Source organism: Anas platyrhynchos, chromosome 16 (genome assembly GCF_047663525.1).
Source record: "Anas platyrhynchos isolate ZD024472 breed Pekin duck chromosome 16, IASCAAS_PekinDuck_T2T, whole genome shotgun sequence".
Lineage (NCBI taxonomy): Eukaryota > Metazoa > Chordata > Aves > Anseriformes > Anatidae > Anas > Anas platyrhynchos.
Genome location: NC_092602.1, coordinates 8,969,307 through 8,984,046, shown reverse-complemented (window position 1 = coordinate 8,984,046; position 14,740 = coordinate 8,969,307). Strand labels below are relative to the sequence as shown.

Here is a 14,740-nt window from a genome sequence, read left to right as displayed (position 1 = left end):
CGCGGCGGGGGAGGGGCGGCGCCGCTGAGGGAGGCGGCCCTGGAGGTGGTGGGCGGCTCCGCGCCTCGGTCTCCTCACGGGCTGCGGGCGGTCAAAAGAGCCCCCGGCGCAATAACTGGGGTCCCCCCTGCCTGTGTGTGTGTGGTGGGGGAGGAATATGTGTAATATGTGTGTGTGAAAGGCGGCAAGATGGGAGGGAGGGGGCACCGCCCGCCTCCCCCGCCCGCTGTAGGCGCTCTGTGCCGCAGGTCGCCCCCAAATGCCTGCCTGGTCCCCTCAGGTGAAGGTGTCTGAGGGGACAATGGCGCTCCTCTGCCTTCTCCTTGTCCTCCTGGGGCCTTCCTTCTTCGGTGCTGCCCGGGCTTTGCCCCCTGCCATGCCTTGGGCTGCCCTGGGGCTTCCCTTCCCTCCCGGCTCTGCGGGGTGCTGGCTGCAGGCAGCTGTCGGCAGGGCTCGCCTTCCCTGAGGATGTGTTGCCTTATTAATGCCTATTTATTAAGGGCCAAAGTGGGCCACCGCGATAATCTCCTCTGATCTAGATATCTATACAACTTCCTACAGGCTGAGAGGGAGTTTCACCCCTTTCCACCGCCGTTCCCAGACAGCCGGGGTCAAAGCCCTTTGGGGCACAAGCAGGGGAAGATGCTGCCGCAGCCGCTGAAGAGGAAGGAAGCCCCGGAAAGGACTCAGCAGGGCCCGCGGGCAGCGGCCGGGCAAGAGCTTGGCCTGCAGCATGCACGAGCTGCTCGAGGCTGGGAGGGAGGCCGGTTGGCGCGCCCTGACCTCAGCAGAGCAGCGCCAGCCTTGGCAGAGGGGCCTGCAGGCTCTGACGCAAATTGGGGAAAGCTGGCGGTGGTAAGCAGCACAGCCAGCTGCAATAGGTAAGGGCACGGCAACATAAACCGCGCTAAGTCCCCAGGCGTGCTTGAAACCTTGGCATATGCTGTGATTTTAGCTCAGTCTCGTGGCTTGGTTTGTGCTTTTGATTTCACTTTTTTCATTTTGCTTTTGAAGCTGTCAATGTGAAATGAAGCATTGTTTGAAAGTAAACATTTCAAATGAAGAAACAGATTTAAGATGACTACCTTGACCTGCCTAGCGAGGCTGTTGTGCAGAGTTAACTCCAGCATTGCCATCCTTCTCCCACGCTGTTGTTTTCCAAAAGATCAGTCACAGCATGGTTATGTTTTTCACTTTGTTTTTCTTCCTACGTTGGCAGCCAGTGCCAACTGAGGTGTTTGGATTGGAACATATGGGCTGTGCCTCTGCAGACGTTTAGCAGAGTTCAGATAATCTAAAATGGAAGACTCACCTAGTTCAGATTCTTGTTTCAGAAAAAAAATAACTCAGGAAAATCTCGTAATGTCACTAACACAAAAGGATCGTAAAGTAGACCCTGAATTCATATGCAGGTATCGCTTCACCAGCTGCTAAGTATAGCCATCTCCTGGGTGGAAAACAACAGCTGTTTAATCATGTAAGAGCAATATTAGCAAAACAATAGACCCAGAGATGAACAGTATCTGCCGAAAACTCACATCTATGCAAAAATATTTGTTCTTCTAGGGAAGCTTACTTACCAGCTGTACCTTTGATCCATTCCGGCTGGTTTAAGTACTTCTGTCTGCCAATGACGGTCAGTTTTAAACACTGGTAGACAGGCTGCAGTAGATTATGAAGGCTATTTTTTTTTCTGTCATTTGAACAGGTTTGGTTCATTTTCTTTGTGGCTATGGCAAACTACAGAGATTAAAAGATAGTACTTGCACTTGAATTAACAAGCCAAATAATGTTTAAAAATAATTACAAAAGCCACAAATGAGCAGCAAGATCAGTAATATGTAGTACATAAAGAGGAAATAAAAATTCCTATTGCTGCATTTTACTGAATTATAATTTTTGTTATAGTATAATAAAAATCACATGTAGTAAGTCAAATATGTAGTAATCTTGCTTCCATTTCATGTGGATAATAGTAATATCTCAAAAGAGTTGACATGTGTCAGGAAAAAATAGTATTTGATCATAAAACAGTCTCAGTGCAGTACTGCACGGGACGGGACCCCCAGCTGGAGAGGCAGCATACCCATTTTCCCATCCAGAGAAGATACTAAGGCATGGAGAGGTTTTCAGTTTGGAAGGAACTGCCACAATTTTCTGTTCTGACTTGTGTTTGTGCGGGTTGTGTGTATCCTTCGAGTAATTCTCCCTTCAGTTTCAGTAACTGGTCAGTAACTAGGCCAGATCTTTTAGGTAAAATATCCCATTTTCTACTTACACAAAGAGAAAAAGCTGATTTGTTCAAGATAATTGTTATCAGATAAGACAAGGCATAAGCTTCCTAGACTACAATCATCTCAGACGTGTTACATCCCTACAACTACATTGTGTTTAGGAAGAGTGGAGAAATGTTGAAATTTTTAGGGCAGTTTAATGGCGCCACTCTATGTTTTTATTATGTATAAATAAGTTTGTTTTTTGTCTTAGGCATTGGCAGCTTCTACCCTCAGAGAACAGCCAAATATTTGCTGCAGTACAACTGAGGAGGTAAGGATCTCTTAAAGTGCATCAGTTGCTAATGAAATAAAAACTCCATGGGCAGAATATTCCCTTGAGTAGCTCCTGCCCCTGTTACCCCATGTCCAGCTGCCTCTTTCTCCTTTTGCCAGAAACTTCTGCCCCCATCAGTAGAGCTAAATGCCAAATAAATTGTGCCTGTGGCTGGTCTCCAGGTCAGGAGGAGTAACCTTGCATCAAGGGTATAGAATGAGAATCCTTATTTCTTTCTAATCAAGTATTGGGTATGTTTCCAAGGCAAAATTAACAATACTAATTTAAACGAAGAGGAAGTGGGAAAGGATATGTTGGATTGGAGGTAGACAGCTGGAGAAGAAATAAGTAGTGAAAGCACTTATGAAACAAAAACTGAAGCAATTACAATCATTTGTACAAATATGGACGCCTGAAAAACTTCAGGATATCATTTCACTAATTACAAATCTAGCAAATATGCCTCTACAGCTTTACCTCTGTGCTGGCAGGAAATAGGAAAATAGATCATCAAGAAACCTTGCTGTTATTCTTCTGGACTTCCTAGTGTATCAGCACTTTAAACTTTCGTATTTTGATCACTCTGTTCTGGAAGAGTTATTTGGCTACTCTCTTAGATCCCAGAAATAATTTAGTTTTCTTAGTTCACTGTTCATCTGTCTACAATGTCTTGTACTATGCTGTTGCTGAGGAAAATGAATGCTTCTTACTGTAAGTTACAAGACTGACATATCTAGGAGAGCAGTAAAAAACAAGAAACAGAATTAGGCTAAATTCCCTATAAGTGCATGTTTTTCTTGAGATAACACAGAGTTTATGTGGGCTAATGAAGGCTACGTTCTTGAAGCAGTATTCTTGATAGGAAAACAGATCAATAATAATCATAGCTCAGCATATGAATCTGTAATCTCTCCTGCAATTTCTTTATAAAGGTAACTGCAGTAAACAAGCAGGACAAAGCTCTTTATATCTGCTGAGTTAGATAAAACTGCCAATTTTAAAGCACAGCAATTTTACCATTGTTACCCTATGTGTTGGTTTGGAAAAAGTATGCTGGACTAAAGCAAGCTACTGCTAGATGATTAGGATGGTTTGACCTAAATTAAACATCCTTGTTTTTTACCTAAACAAAATACATGCAAGTAAGATAGTGCATCTGGTAGCTTTCAATAGTCACATTATGCTCAGATAAAATTTTGGGGGTGAAAGCAAATGAAACTTTGTTTTTAACAAATCCAAATACATAATACCTACCCTTAGGGTAAGTTCATGTAATGTAGATGTATCACACCAGTAACTTTAAATAAATAAATAACGCATCACTCCTCTGTAAGGTATATAATCAGCTTTAAGGAGCAGTTATTTCCTCATAACTGCATTCTAAGCTTTATATTGATTTGATTTGCACAGCATCCAACTGCAACGTTGAATAAATAATGCAATCAAAAATTGAATATACTGATAAGTGGACAAACTGATTGCCTGACTATCTAAAAATCTGTATTCAAACACCAGAGGAGTGATATAGGGAAGAATCCAGAAAAAATAAAATCAAGGCATTGCTTTAGCTTAATAGTTTGTCACAAATATTTTATGTTCTCCTATGTAATCTAAGAATTAGCCTACCAGCTTGGTTATTTGCAATAGGAAGTAATACCCTCTAGTGGTATACACAGGAAAAGGAAAATAAGCCAGATAGAATGATTACATTTTTTCATATCATGAAATAGGCTAAAAACCACTTTGACTTGAAAAACATTAATTATCACTGGTCTGTCAAGATATGCCAATTAAAATGTAGAATGCACTGCAGGCAACCCAGTTAGACTTGAGCTGTGTGCCTGGGTTTAGCTACAACAGCTGGATCTGGAACATGGCCTGGGTCACTACAAGTCTTGAATTGCTTGTTGAGTTTGTGGGAAAAGAGATTGCTACTGCAACATTTGCAGCCGGGAAAGAGTGGCTCTTGTAATGGCCAGAGAGGTCTGCCCTTATATATGAGGGGTAATTTAATTCCTATGCATTGAAAATAACTCTATAGGCAAAATACGAGTCCTCAGACTCCAATATTGCAGTGTTAACAAAGTCTGTATTTCCAGACTGCATGTGCAGTTCAGTGTTTGTTATCAAAAAGGATTTTCTGAGGAAGCTCATGAGGTTTTCCTGCATTTACCAGGTCTTTTGATTTATTTGCCAATTGGCAAAGGTTCAGAGATTGAGGTAAAAACTGACAGTGCTGGAGAAAAAAAGTCCAACCCCCATCCCAAAAAAAGGCTGTGCAAATCCTCAGTCTTCTCCAGAAGCCCCGTCTACTAATGAAGAGTCAACTAAATTCATTTTGAAATCATCTTTGTTTCCATAAACAAATATCCCTATGTGATGATAATGTACAGGAATTTTTCCATTTCTCTGAAGTAGCAGGCCAATGTGTCTCTCTGATGTGATGGTAATTGGGTAGTATCATATTGTTCTGGTCATCAGTTTTGTTTCACCCTTCTCCTGCAACTCCATTTCTATAAGATTTAAAAGCTTTTGGAAAATTGTCATTATTTTCTGGTGGCACTGACTATTCCCCACCCCTCTGAGAAGAAGGATCCCATACTGTATCACACTGGTTTGGACTTTAAATAGCATCTAAACTAATGTCAAGCAAGATGGTAGTCAGAAGCCAATTATTTTAAGATCTCCTGAAGGAAGGCTTTTCTATGCCTTATCTTTCTGAGCTGTAGTGATTCTGTGTTATTTTCCTGTCATTAGTTCAGCTCCCACAGGGCACTGGATGAGTGGTATCTTCAATACCTCTACTATATCCTTATTACTTATTTTCTTATGCTGAGGAAAACTGATTTCTGCTCTCTTTATCTTTTTCTACAGTATATAAATGCCTTAATAAAGAGGCAAAGAAAATGAATGAAAATGAAGAGAACGAAAAAAAAGGCATAGCTCCCAAGCTGGTTTAACTTCACTGATATTCATGTAGTAATACGGGATCTAATTAAACTCACCAACTTTTAGATTCCATGTCATGGTTAATAAAACTGTGACAGTAGTTAAAAAGAAAAAAGTTCTGACAAGAATTTATTAATTTATGCTTGTGAACAAATGTGTCTGACAGTTGAATGATGAGATTGCCATATTCTGTACAGAGAGCTTTTTCTAGAAGTCTTCTTTCCACTGTGTTGACAGAACCTGCAGTATAGAAGTTCAGGAGTGGGTGTCAGTTCACAGACTCTAACCCAGTTATGAGGATGGCTGCATGCCCAGATGAAATGGAGGTTCAGACTTTCTTGCTACTGTTCCTGCTTCTGTATGTTCAATCTTGCTGAAAACCCAATCAGGCTGTCTGACACCTGGCACAGGAAGGAGACACTCGGTCTTACCTTCCTGAGTTAAGCTGGCTAGGTTTTATTACCAAAAAAGAAAAAAAAATAAAAAAAAATCAAAAAGCTATTTCAAGCTAAAAGCTGTAAGGAAAGAAGCTAGTCAAGCTGAGCCTTCTGTGCCATTTTTTCTGTTCATGCTGGGGGTTGAGAGAATTCTCCTTCAAAAGAAAAAAACTTCTGTACTTTAACTGGGGGAAAATGGCAGTTCTGTGTTTACTTTAAAAATGCTGCTTTCCAGCAGGTGGGCAGACACTGACTGTAAGTGGCATTTTGTGCAAAACACTTGCAGAAGAGCAGATATTGACTGTGAATGGCATTTTGTGCAGAACACTTAGTTTTCAAACTTTTAAATACGGATTTATATATATATATATAAGAAAGACATATAAAATCTTTAAATGTTTTCTCCAAGCCTTAATTTCCTCATCCATCGGCAAAAAAATAAATACTAAAATTTTCTAATCTTCACTTGAATTGTCAAATTCCTCCCAGTCTGATACGCTCATGACTTCTGATGGAAGGTCAAGGTGATACTTCATGCGGTCTGCATGCCATTCTGAGAACCACTTCTCTGTTTCCATTAAAATAGCCCTGGGCAAAGTGAGGACACAGGCAGCCATCCCAGAAATATCATCCTCCAACTGCGGTCCATCCTCCCAACAGTCTCTCTCTGCATCGTAAATGTGGACATAGTCCATGCGGATTCCTCTGTTGTGGGATCTGCCTCCCAGGACGTAGATCCTGTTGTCTAAGACAGCAATACCTGGCTCTCCGTGCCCCGCAGGAAGTGGACATACATTTGTCCACTGATCAGTGCTGGGCCTATAGCAGGCAACCTGTAAAAAGAAAAAGAAAAAAAAAGATTAGTCAAAATTGAACTTGTATCTTAGTGACAGAGCCTGGCCGTATGGCAAACTGTTCATGTAGCCATGTGATACCATCAGCCTTCTGACAGGGTGTTGATAATGGAGGGAGCGTATCACCATGCAGTAGAAGTACAATGCTCAGTGGAAAACGCTGTGCGTGGCTGCCGTATAGCTCTGAATCACAACGTCTGACCCTGCTGCTGTGGGAACAGCTGTATGTCACTGAAAAAATGTATACAAAAGTGAGAGATGGGGACACATGCTAATATAAGCTCAGACATACTGCATCTGTTTTCATTAGGAAAAAATTTGCTGGAACATATAAATACGACAAATCTGCTAAACTGTCTCTGCACCATATGTTGGAAAGTTTTAGACTTCACTGGGTATCTCCTTGGCTAACTCCATTATTTGTAAGCACCTTTTTATCACTCAGATGCACTTCTCACTTGATTAAATTCTATCTTCATTGGCATTGTAAGAGCAGTTACTTTTTTTTTTTTTTTTCTTTTAATGTCTCTAGCAGTTCTAGAAGCTGGAATAAGACACAAGAAAATTCTCTCCAGCCATCACTGCCCATCAGGTACTGTATATTTAATCGCATTATACAACTGCCATCCAATCCATTCAATGCCCTTTCTAACATATCCTTATCAGCTTCTGTCCTGCAACTTCATATTGTCAATTCAAAAATTCTTGACTTGGAAAAAAATGTGCATGGAAAGACAAGGTAAAGGAAATTCAGTTGATGTGCTACTTATGGGGTGCATGCATGCCAATGAATGTTATTCATCAAAAATGTTTTAAAATTGATGGGAATCCTAAGTGCTAGAGCTTTAATGCTGTGTGTGTTGGACAATGCATTCAAGACTGACAGCAGTGAATAAATCATTGCAAGTTCTGCGGTTAAGTGGAGGAGAGCTGGTGCTATTGCTGGGCAGACAATTTTACTTGTGTACTTAGTAGGAGGAAGACATTACATCAGAGTGCAAACATCCATAAAGAATTGCCTCTTCCAAGAAAGACATAGGTGTGACATGCTCTCACCTGGTGAACGTCCCTTCTGTAGCCAGAGTCATTGTTGCTTCCTCCAATGACATAGAGTTTTCCTAGCAGTGCAGCCATGCCATGCCAAGCACGTCTCTCTGGACCATCTGCTAAAACTTCCCAGCGGTCAGTCTTTGGATCATAACATTGCAGCTCCTTCAAATAGTCCTCTCCTCTCCTCCCACAGGTAATATACATCTTCCCATCCAGTGCTGCTCCAGCATGTGCATATACCTGCATCACCACGTGGGAAAGCAAGAAGTTGAGGTCTGCATTTATGTATTTCTTCTAGCTTCAAAGTATGGAGTAGACATTAAGGGAGTGACATTCTTCATGACTTATGCAGGTATTAACATCTGGAAGGATTTTCTGTTGTTTTTTTTACAGACAATTCCTATCAAGGTGATTATGCTGAAAGTGTGTATTTCTTAATTAATTACACTAGAATTTCCAAGACTTCCAGAACTGCAGTGGGTTGTCATTCTTTATTGCTCCTTAATTAGAAGATTATTCATGCAATTACTTTTCTTCCTTGTCTACTTGGAAGCCTTTCCACTGGAGATTATTCCTATACAATCAATGTTTTCAGCAATGCGATATATCCTACTTAGTAGTACTCAATTGGATCTTTGTATTCCCAGCAATGACATATATATTGGTTGTCACGTCGTGCAAGCTGTTTGTCTTCTGCCTCTGCATCCCCTTTGTAAAGCGGCAATATTTATGTTTTTAAGGTGTCCTGAGATTCTCAACTGAGAAACATTACGAAATTACAAATATTATTTTGTGCTGGTCATTTGCCCCAAAGCTTTTAAAAGGTTTAGTAGAAATCAGTATAGTTTTTTGAAAGATTACTTAGGATCTTAGCTTTCTGCCCTAACCAATATTGTTTGCGTTCATCTTCCTCTTTTGCAATCTGAAAATGAAAATTCTTGCCTTTACTAGCTATATTAGACCTTAGAACAAACTTTTCCATTCATAACCCCCATTCCCATGTTAGTACATCATTTCCTGGCTCCTGGGGTCACAACTGGCAATTGCTGTTTTAAGAGGATAAATGGTACTGATAACAAAAGATAGCTGTTCGCTCACATATTTCAGATGAGTAATAGTTTCACTTTAGCTGATTGAGATGTGATTGTGCATGACATAAGCTATTGTCACCAGAACTTGTTACACAGTCTCAGTTCTGCATCCAAAAATGAAGTAATCTATAAACACCGAGGTACCTTCCTACTAAGGCATGATTTCTTTTGATCAGGAACAAAGCACGTTGTCAGGGCTGTACATGAGAAGCTTGTACTACTGTGACTCATAGGTTACCTGGCCCAGGAGGAATGGAAACTTCCTGTTCCCAGTGGTTGTGTGTTCAATTTTAAATTATTTTAAGGATTAATACAGAAGAGGTGCAGGGAAAAACAGACAGAAAGCAGGAAAAATAAACATTAAACCTAAAAATGAAAGTTCTATTTTGTTATTCTTCTTTTTGGTATTTGTTTATTCTGTATACAGAGGCTACTGCTTCCCATCTGAATATCAGCAAATTGAAAGCTACACAGGAGAAAAGCATCTAAAAAGATGAAATCAGGAATTGGGGAACTTTAGTGTCTGTGGCTAATGCACTCCTTACCTCCTTCTTCAGAGGTGTCACATATTCCCAAGTGTTGCTTTTAGGGTCATACCTCTCCACTTCCCTCAGGTCTTCATGGTAATCTCGGCCTGCGACAGCATATATATAGTTGTCCACAACACAAACACTGAGGTCAGCATGCTCTTGCTGTAGGGACTGGATCTGGAACCATTTGTTGTGTCGTGGGTCATACCTTTTAAAAGAATGGGATCAAAGAAAGTTATTCATACAGCCAAAGAATCATCGCTGGGATACAAGACAACCACACGTGGGTTACTGTACTGTCTTTGGTTGAAATTGAGCTCAGCTGTAAGTGGAGTGAAATCTGGCCTTGTCAGCATTATATTATTAGCCAAGTTCCCTTAGTCTATTTTTAGAAGATGTATTTTAGCTGATACAATCACGCTACAGAAGCCTAGGATTTCTATTATCTTACACCACAGAGCTGTCAGGTACATATCAACATCTCTGCTTGCACAAAGCCATTCTACAAGGTAAAACATTCTAAAAATATCACAAAGACTGAATCTGGATCTTCAAGAGATCAAGAGAGGTATAAGCATTTGGTGGCTTCTTTGATTGTCTTCTCCAAGTATGTGCTGCTTGAAGTGAGCCTCATGATTATTTTTCAGATAAAAGTATATCTGGTCTGAAAATTTTAGCTACAGTGACAACTGGTTTTGAAGTGAAACTATGTGTGCCGTGAAACAAGGGCAATTCAGCTAAACCTAGCAAAAATGACTATGTTATAAAGACAAAAAGGTTTATATCCGTTTTTGCAATGTAATGGGCATTAAGCTCTAAACTGTTCCTTTCTCCTGCTCTTTTTCCTTGCACAGAACTTAAGAGGACCCTGGAATGCTGCTTCTGTGCACACATTTTCTCAATAATTGACCAAAAATAGCATTTTATTTAAAACCCTTTTTTGATAACTAACTCCCTTTGTATTGGGATGAGAACTCCACATAGAGGACTTCTGGGAAATCCTAGTTCAAGAGCATCTAGACAATCTAGGATACTGGAGAATCCTAGTTTACTGCCTCCCACACCTTTAATACTTCCCCTTTCGGACAAGGAAGAGCAGGTTACAGATAAAACACTCTAGAATGAGTAGCTGTTTCTACCCAATCAGGCTTGGCTTTGTTCTGTAAGCACTGCTGGAATCTTCGCTATGATGCTCATTTCTTTATTTCCTGTGATTTCTTTCAATGAGAGGCTCCTGTTCAGCTCTTATCTTTTTGCCAGCAAGCATACGGACTGCACAAACAGCTTACTGACTCAGAGATGGGCAATGGGGTGGAAATGAGAATAATAGCAGGATTATCCTTATCTTACCTCCAACACCTTGACTCTGCTCGAAAACCACTTACATTGTTGTCTCCGCCAATTAAATACACAAAATTATTGAGAACAGCAATCCCCTGGTTGGACATTCTGGGAGCTAGTGCAGCTGTAAAATGCCTCCACTCTCCCAACAAGGGGTTCAAATACTTGGCTTGATCACTGAGAACAATGGATGGAGTAGAATGCATCCCTCCAAATCCCACTACACACTGGAACTCTGATCTCAGCTGTGTCTGGGAGCTCTGAAGCATTGGCTGAAGACATTCATTCTTGTGGTACATTAGTGCATCTGCGACTGTATCTTTTAAAGGACATGGACTTAATTTGTCATGAAGCCTTTGCAGGATCTGGGGTTCCATCAGAGGAAAACGAACTGTTTCAAGTAGCTTAAGGGGCTCCATCAGGGAGACCTGATCTGTCTCCAGTTGCTCTGGGGAATAATGATAAAAAAGTGCCCCATCATAAACTTCAAATTCATAGTTAACCTCCAAACGGTTGCTACTGAGAAGGGAGTAGACCTTCTGCAAGGGTAGCTGTCGGTACACTTGTGTCCTTGAGAAAGCTGCAAAGTTCTTCAAAATGTAGGAGTCGAGCTGATCGCTCAAATGTCTCAAGTCATAGTGGTCAGCTAGTCTGTACACATCGAGGATGTTCTCTTCATCCACCCATGACATTAGAAAATCACAACAGAACTTAATGACTTCTGGAATCTGCAAGAGAAAGAGAGAAAATCTTTCATTTTAGACACCACTTGCCTAACGCTCAAGAGACATGACAAAAGCATGAAGGAGCAAGAAAGCTGTTGATAAGAAGGCTGCTCTTCTCACAGTCTGACCACCATATTTACTTGTGCCCAATTCACCTTTCTCCAGAGAAAAAGAACAACTCAACACGGGTACGTAGGTAAATATAACACAGATCTAGCCAAGCCTTTGAGTTTTGTTTCAGGAGCAGCAGCAGCAATGCGTCTTCTGGGGCACATGGGACACTGGACAGCCAGGCTGCCTGGTGTGTTAGCACGGCACCAAGATACAGGCTGCTTGGGAGGCAGTCATGTAAACAGAAAGTGCGAAGGGCATGGTGACAGCCAGGCTTACAGCTGCCTCTGGAAGTTGTTCTCTCAGAGTACTACAGACATGGTGTATCAAAGATAAACTATAACAAATATATCTGCATCACTCAAGAGCACAGGAAGTCATTTGAAAGGAAAATTAATGTTTCATATTGTCTTCTGAGAACAACCTGAAGTTGTTTCTGTCAGGAGGGCTACTAACAAATACAGAAATAACTACTGTCCAAGAGCCCCTCTGCTAACAAACCGGTGCTAAGTGTGCAGAAATCAACGAAAGCACCCAGAAAGTTTAAGATTAGTACCAAAGCCTGGGCAGCAGTTAGTTGCAAGGGAAAATAGAGAAGAAAAAAAAAGCTTTGAATTCACAAAAACTCTGCACTTCGTGCAGAAACCATGGTGGCAGGATTTCCTGTAGTGATGAGGTCAGGGAAGGTTATGCGCCTGTGGACTCAATCTGGGGAAGATCTTGGCAGGCTTGAGCAGCACAACAGTTTCTGAGCTGCAAGCTGTCCTTTACCATAGGTCAGAGGTATACTATTCTAGGGAGGCTTTCACATGCTGATCAGTAGAAGTGAGTGCTATATAAACTAATCCTTTAGCCCAAATGGTTTGTAAGTGATAAAACCACTAGCACAAATGAGATGTGCAAGCACTCATTCATTGTTCCAACCCCTCTGTAGTTAGTTCCAGTGAATACAGCATCCCAAAGAGATTCTTCTCATTGGAACCACGGTTTCTTTCACCTCCTAGCCCTCCACCCAACCAGATACCCATGCTTTCTGTTTCTTTCAGTCTTGCTTTTGTTCCTTGCTTTTTTTCATCACATCTCCCAGTACCTCACCTGAAGCTGACAGGCTGCAGCTAAGGTTTCCTGTACAGTGTTCACGCTGAGTTCTAGCTCAGAAGTATAAATGAAGTTCAAGATTTTACACATTGCATTGTAGGAGATGCCATGAATATGGACTTCTTCTTGTTCCATCTCTCTCAGTCCTCCTGCAAACATTCCTCTGTAAAAAGAGACAATGCTATAGCAGATTTGCACTGAAGCTACATTCAATTTGCTTATCTCATGCTGTCCTGAGAACATAACAAAATATTCAGAAAGATAAATCCTAGTCAGACACTTCTATGGGATTACCTCTTCTCTAAGTCAATGGAATAAAAAGTACAGGCCTTTAGGACCTAAGAAAGTAATACCCCTCATTCTGTGGGAAAACAGTTGGGGCCATCTGAAAAGAATGGTTCACAGCTGAGGGATTTAAATACAGACCCAGAACACAGGGGTAATCAGGGGATAAAGGCAGACACTAGGAATGGGAGAAGAGAAAAACAGAGGAACTTGGGTCCATAGGAGTTTTTTTCTAATCTAGAGCAGTTCTTGCAGTTACAAATTTGTCAGGATTGCTTTGGGATTTATATGTTTACTCTATGAAAATAAAGTTAGTTTAAGAAACTGCTAGTCAAATTGACCTGGGCACTGCCTTGCTGAATGGACGGCAAGGCACACTACAGGCATGTAACACAGGAATGACCTAGTCTGAGGGACTTCTTGTGTATTAGGAACCGATCACCACATTGGGTAAAGTCTTCCAATGCTACAGATATGTTAAAAGCCAGCACTTATGCAGATAGCCTCTCCTCTTTATATACCTGTAAGCATTATAGGCTGTGATTTTAGTGGAAGTAAGCTCACTGTGCACTAACGAGAGTTTTATTTCTACAGAGACATAATAGAGAGATGAATAAAGTTAACTTTAGTATTTTGAAACCCATTCAGCTCCACCTTATGGGTCTAATTTTACATCTGGAAGCAGTATGCTAAGTGTGCTACCACAGAAGATTTGGATATTGCAGTTTTGTGTTGCACTCAGACACATGCTTATTGCTGCTATATTGGAAATGTACCTGAAATAGTCACAGGATGCAGCTAGCAGTATCCGATGAGCCTCAATAGGTTTCTCTTCTACCACCAGAACTACATCGAAGAGGATGCTGCTGTCTCGAAGAGATACCAAGCCACTGAGCAAGGCCTGAGAGTGCTCTGCACTGCGGTATGTGTTGCTGGTGCGCTGCTGAAGGGAGGACTCAAGTTGAGCTTTGTGTGGCTGAGTCAGCTCCTGATCCTCCGCCATCCCAGGCAGAAAAGCTCAGCCACCAGCTGTAGCAGAATGAGATCTGTGAGACAACAGAATCAGCAAAGGTTTGTGCCTTTTGCTTACAAATCGTCCTCTGACCCTGCCTTTCACAGTAAATAAATCAAATAACTCTTCAGTCAGTGGAGAGCCATCAAACACAGCCCTACCCTGGAGAAATTATTCTGAATAATGATTTTGGAAATAGAAAGGTATACATCAGCATACCGAACTGACAGGTCATGGCATTGCAAACAAGTTTTCTTAGTCTTGGTTTTCCAGTCCAAGAGTATGCAGCATTTGGGGATTTTTTTTTTTCTTAGCAAGAGTTTCACTTCCCAGCCCATAGCCAGAACCCCTTGTTTCCTTTGCATTTGTACACCATTTATAACAAAGAACAAATCTGTCAGAATTTTTGCCAAATTCCACATTGCCTAATGTCCTCACATAACTTTGCTGCAATGCAAGCTGCAACTTCAGTCCTTCTCTTGATATTTTAAGGCAGAATCTGAAAATGCTCATCTTTCCTGTTTTTTGCTATTTTCCTTAGCCAAGCATACTTCCATTTTCTGAAGTACTGTATGAAACCATAGGCTTTGAAGAGAGTTTCTTTATTGTGACAACTTCAAGCTAGCATCCACAACTGCTTTTTACTTCACTGTGGATCCCTGCAGAGAGAAGGTATTTCCTTCAGCGTAGATATTGTAGAGGTCTCT

At 41.2% G+C, this 14,740-nt stretch overlaps 2 protein-coding genes and 1 long non-coding RNA gene across 5 annotated transcripts in view; 2 read left to right on the top strand and 1 right to left on the bottom strand.

Moving 5' to 3' along the window:
- The first annotated feature begins 20 nt into the window (after positions 1-20).
- Positions 21-9,264, top strand: LOC139998806 (uncharacterized). Of its 2 annotated transcripts, XR_011803762.1 has the most exons (5): positions 21-280; positions 562-881; positions 2,488-2,547; positions 7,323-7,382; positions 8,139-9,264. It is a non-coding gene; the product is annotated as an uncharacterized lncRNA (long non-coding RNA). The 2 variants fall into 2 exon arrangements; XR_011803761.1 differs by having other exon boundaries at positions 21-881.
- Positions 5,601-14,024, bottom strand: KLHL22 (kelch like family member 22). 2 transcript variants are annotated; one of them, XM_038187612.2, is made up of 6 exons: positions 13,798-14,024; positions 12,734-12,899; positions 10,812-11,530; positions 9,477-9,669; positions 7,847-8,080; positions 5,601-6,769 (listed from the first exon to the last, which is right to left on the bottom strand). In XM_038187612.2, the coding sequence occupies exons 1-6, from the start codon at positions 14,022-14,024 to the stop codon at positions 6,392-6,394; spliced, it is 1,917 nt and encodes a 638-aa protein (XP_038043540.1). In that variant the 3' UTR covers positions 5,601-6,391. The 2 variants fall into 2 exon arrangements, with proteins under 2 accessions (XP_038043540.1, XP_021130807.1); XM_021275132.4 differs by lacking the exon at positions 13,798-14,024 and adding an exon at positions 13,031-13,114.
- The window catches only part of MED15 (mediator complex subunit 15), a 38,054-nt gene continuing 37,274 nt past the window's right edge, over positions 13,961-14,740 (top strand). Inside the window, exon 1 of the mRNA XM_072024333.1 lies at positions 13,961-14,092. Within this exon, the coding sequence (XP_071880434.1) occupies positions 14,061-14,092 (32 nt within the window). The 5' untranslated portion in view covers positions 13,961-14,060. The remainder of the gene's footprint in view (positions 14,093-14,740) is intronic.

What these genes read in the sequence shown, in the direction of transcription:
- KLHL22 (XM_038187612.2), bottom strand. Translation starts at nt 14,024, where the DNA reads ATGGCGGAGGATCAGGAGCTGACTCAGCCACACAAAGCTCAACTTGAG. An exon ending in GCATCCTGTGACTATTTCAG is followed by an intron (nt 12,900 to 13,797) that starts GTACATTTCCAA and finishes CTCTTTTTACAG; the next exon opens with AGGAATGTTTGCAGGAGGAC. An exon ending in TGACACCTCTGAAGAAGGAG is followed by an intron (nt 8,081 to 9,476) that starts GTAAGGAGTGCA and finishes GTGGTGATGCAG; the next exon opens with GTATATGCACATGCTGGAGC.